This window comes from Pholcus phalangioides, unplaced genomic scaffold (genome assembly GCF_987345545.1).
Source record: "Pholcus phalangioides strain wild (caught in Gottingen) unplaced genomic scaffold, Ppha-v1.0 ptg000015l_1, whole genome shotgun sequence".
Taxonomy (NCBI): domain Eukaryota; kingdom Metazoa; phylum Arthropoda; class Arachnida; order Araneae; family Pholcidae; genus Pholcus; species Pholcus phalangioides.
In genome coordinates this window covers 59,499,477-59,503,115 of record NW_028301608.1, presented here as the reverse complement: position 1 = coordinate 59,503,115, position 3,639 = coordinate 59,499,477, and the positions used below count along the sequence as shown (strand labels likewise).

Below are 3,639 nucleotides of genomic sequence, written 5' to 3'. Positions count from 1 at the left end.
GGGTCCCATTCATTTTGCGGGCTATTGAACATTAACTGATTCATTCTTAAAGTAGTATATAACTTTTTCCTACCTTATTTCACTCTTAAACGATTAATTTTTTTTCACCGCTCTTTGTGGCCTATCGTAGCTCCCCTTCAACCAAAGGTTAAAACATGAGATACCGACTCCCTTCATTCAATGTAACTCAACTGAGAAATGAATCATCAAATTTAATGTGCTTTACTCATCATTTTCCGAGAGTTCACTACAAAATAATGAATTGAACTAATTTTTTAACATTAGAAAAAAAACGAGTTCCTAGGAAACAATTGATATAAGAGTCCCGTATCATTCCCGGGATAATTTAGGTTAATAATAAAGACACCGGATTCAACTGACAGAGCTAATTATTTTGAAGCGAGTCTCTTCGAGACAGTTCATGTAGTCTCTGACACATTTCGCGCAATTGAGAGGAGACTTGAGGTTGCTCTTGTAACACTTCTCGACGGCTTCTTGGTTATCGGGGCAAACCGGTGCGAGGGTCCTCTTCATGTACTCTTCTTCGACTCTGCTCAGTTCGGAAGAAAGTTTGTTCTCAGCGGTGTCCAGCAGAGTCTTGTTTTGCTTCTTCAGCTCGGACGTCTTCTTCTCCCAGGACTGCTCGACCTTCCGGAATTCTTCGTTGAACTTCTTGCGCTGCTCCAGTGCGGTGATGTAGGAGTCCATCATCGACTCCTGCGTCGGGACGTGCTGCTCTTCGACTCTGCGGATCTCCTGCTCGACTCTGTTTGTCGTGTCGTGGCCGGGATCGTCGCTCTTGCCGTCCTTTTCTGCACGATGACCGTCGCTGGGTTCTCCCTTCAACCTCTGCACCACAGACTCGGATATTTGGACTACGCCGATCGTGTCGTCGTTGACGACGGTCACCCGACGTGAAGACGAGTTGCCCATTTCGCTCGTTGAATGCTAAATTGGTTGGTAGCTCTTATGCAGGGGTTTTATAATTTCACTGATGGTAAATAACAATATTGTAAACAATGTGCCTTTAAATCGGCATCATAGTGTTGCCAAACCTTAAGGTCATAAAGGTGAAAATAATTTGGAAAAAAAAAAGAAAGGTTCATTTCGTGCTGCCATCTGTATTTTATAAATACAACCACGATAGATTACTTTTATCAACTAAAAAAATGAAAAAAAAATATTATATATATATATATAATATTCATTTGAAAGAAAAAAAAAATGAAACAAACTTTGCTGATAAATTTTTTTTTCATAAACTGTCACACAAAATTGTTGTGACCATATTTTGTCAAGACAAAAATTCAGGACATAACTGATTGTCATTTCAAAATAATCACCAATTATACTTGAAACCAATGCCGTAGGACTTGGGAGATTTGGTCCCCCTTGAAATGTGAGATAATGCCTAAAAAAAGAGGAAAAGATCGCCAAATCTATTGTTCAATTACTTTGTCCCCCCCCGAAATGCAAGTGATTCCCCCCTCCGAACGAAATGTCTGGCTACGGGCCTGCTTGAAACTACTACCTTTACTTTTCCGTACATGGATCTCATGAACATTCCTCTCGGTAATTGGGACAAGCCGAAACGTGTAATCTGTGTGTGTATACGTGCAACACCACCTTCTATAGCTTATGTTGAGATGTATATGGTTGGGGTTACCAGTTTCGAAAACTGAGAAGGGGAAACGTCTACGCACGCACCCTTTACAAAGCTTCTAACAATTTTCACAAGATGACGCTACTATACTGACCAATAAAACAGGTCACACAACAACACTGAGCTATAAGCAAACTTTACCTATAGCTCAGTGGCTATAAGTGAAGTTTACTTTTAGCTCAGTGCACAACAATAATTTTTTCCCCACTAAAACGAAACCGCTAAGAAAAAGATAGGAAAATTCTGGAAATTTCGACGGTTATTGGTCAATGTGTGTGCAAAAAAAAAACCACTCCTTGGTGTCCGTAAAAGAGAGGTTCTACTGTATATGTTTCAAACTGAAAATAACCTCAGAAAAAAAAAGGAAAATGGTTCCGAAAACCCCGGAAAAAAGGAGGACCAAAGGGAGAATTTTTCAAAACATAGGAAGACGCTTGAAATGATATGTGAAAAGGGTGGACATGTCCTCCTAATGGAGGACGTCTGGTAACCCTTTGTATGGTCCTGCCTAACGTAATAGTTATGTCAGAGTTAGGTGTGTATTATAGCACTATTAGTGCTACCATTTGCCTTATATTTTCTGAAGTTAAAGTTATACGTAAAACACTGCCAAAATAAGCTAATCATTAAAATAAAAATTGGCAATTAGCGGGGAAAAAAAATCTTATTTCAATTCAAACATGCTCAGCGAATTCACACTAAAACAATCTACACACGCGTCATGGCTTCTCGAACATGCGCTCTTAGATTGCGCTGTTAGAAAGCGCATAATTGTAATTCTTGAATTTTTACAGGATTTCTAATTGGTTTGGCCATTTTATCATAGCCGAGTGGGACCCTATCTGACCAATGAGTGGGCTCGAGATAATTGAAGCGTCGATTATGTGCTCGCGAGCACGAAATCGGGCACGAGCATTGAGCACTTTCGGTGCTTCAAAGAGCACCATATATATGATGGTCGTGAGCAATCAGGTTGAAGAAGACTAGTCTAATGCATAGCACAAAAGAGGAAGGACGGCTGATTCTAGGATGGGGGAGGGGAGACAAGGGCGTATCGATATTTGGAGGAACACAAAAGGCTTGGGGGGCACAAAAATTTTCTTCTCGAGAAATTTTGAGTTACCACCTTTCTAAAAGCATTTAAATTAACAGAAATTGATTAAATATAACAAATAAATGGTATTTTCTTTCAATATTTTCTTTTTCATCGAAATATTAATTTCCCCCCCTAATTTTTGGTCGGCTGGGGGGGGGGGACCCCCATCCTGAGTATGCCTCTGGGAGGGGGAAGGGCCGCAACTAGCGGAGGAGCAGACATATATGGTGCCCCAGGTGTTGGACCAGAGGGCACGCCAAATCCACCCTTTAACTGCTCCCTCTTCATTACGCGGGATGGTAAAATGCGTGCTTGCCCAACACCTTCTATGGCAGAAAGCCTCCGCGCGAAGCTTTGACGTCACCGAAATCATCCATTTCACCTGTAGCCATTGGATAAAGCATTCCGACGTATGCGAAATCGTGACCTATTCTTGCAGTATATCCAATAGGTGGATTGGACGACTTCAGTGACGTCACGAGCTTCGCCAGCACCTCCTAGTGATTGATCTATCTCTAGGAAATGCTTTCTTCGCGAGGAGGCTTTCGACTATAGAAGGTGTTGGCTTACCCCGTGTGACAAAATATCTAATTGCGGCCCTGGCGAAGGGCGTAGGTCGATAACGTAAGAGAACAACCAAATTCACTCTTCTTTCGCCCCCTCGTGGCCTCTTCTGCCACAACGTGCCAATAAAAATTCCAGTTTTGGCTAAATTTTGCTTTCATTTCAATTACACATCGCCCAAATTTGTTGCGAAAAATATGTAAAGTAAGAGGGTTTCATATGAAAAACACACACACACACACATATACATTATAAATTTAATATATCATTATTAAATTTATTAACAGCTTTCTTTATTCACAGAGACAAAAAAACG

At 40.9% G+C, this 3,639-nt stretch overlaps 1 protein-coding gene across 1 annotated transcript; it reads right to left on the bottom strand.

Annotated features, from left to right (window-relative positions):
* Nucleotides 1-206: 206 nt before the first annotated feature.
* LOC149076326 (uncharacterized) lies at nucleotides 207-1,059 on the bottom strand. Its single transcript, XM_089243894.1, has one exon. The coding sequence runs from the start codon at nucleotides 931-933 to the stop codon at nucleotides 373-375; it is 561 nt and encodes a 186-aa protein (XP_089100020.1). The 5' UTR covers nucleotides 934-1,059; the 3' UTR covers nucleotides 207-372.
* Nucleotides 1,060-3,639: the final 2,580 nt, after the last annotated feature.

Excerpts from the sequence above, each read along its gene's own strand:
- LOC149076326 (XM_089243894.1), bottom strand. The coding sequence starts at position 933 with ATGGGCAACTCGTCTTCACGTCGGGTGACCGTCGTCAACGACGACACG.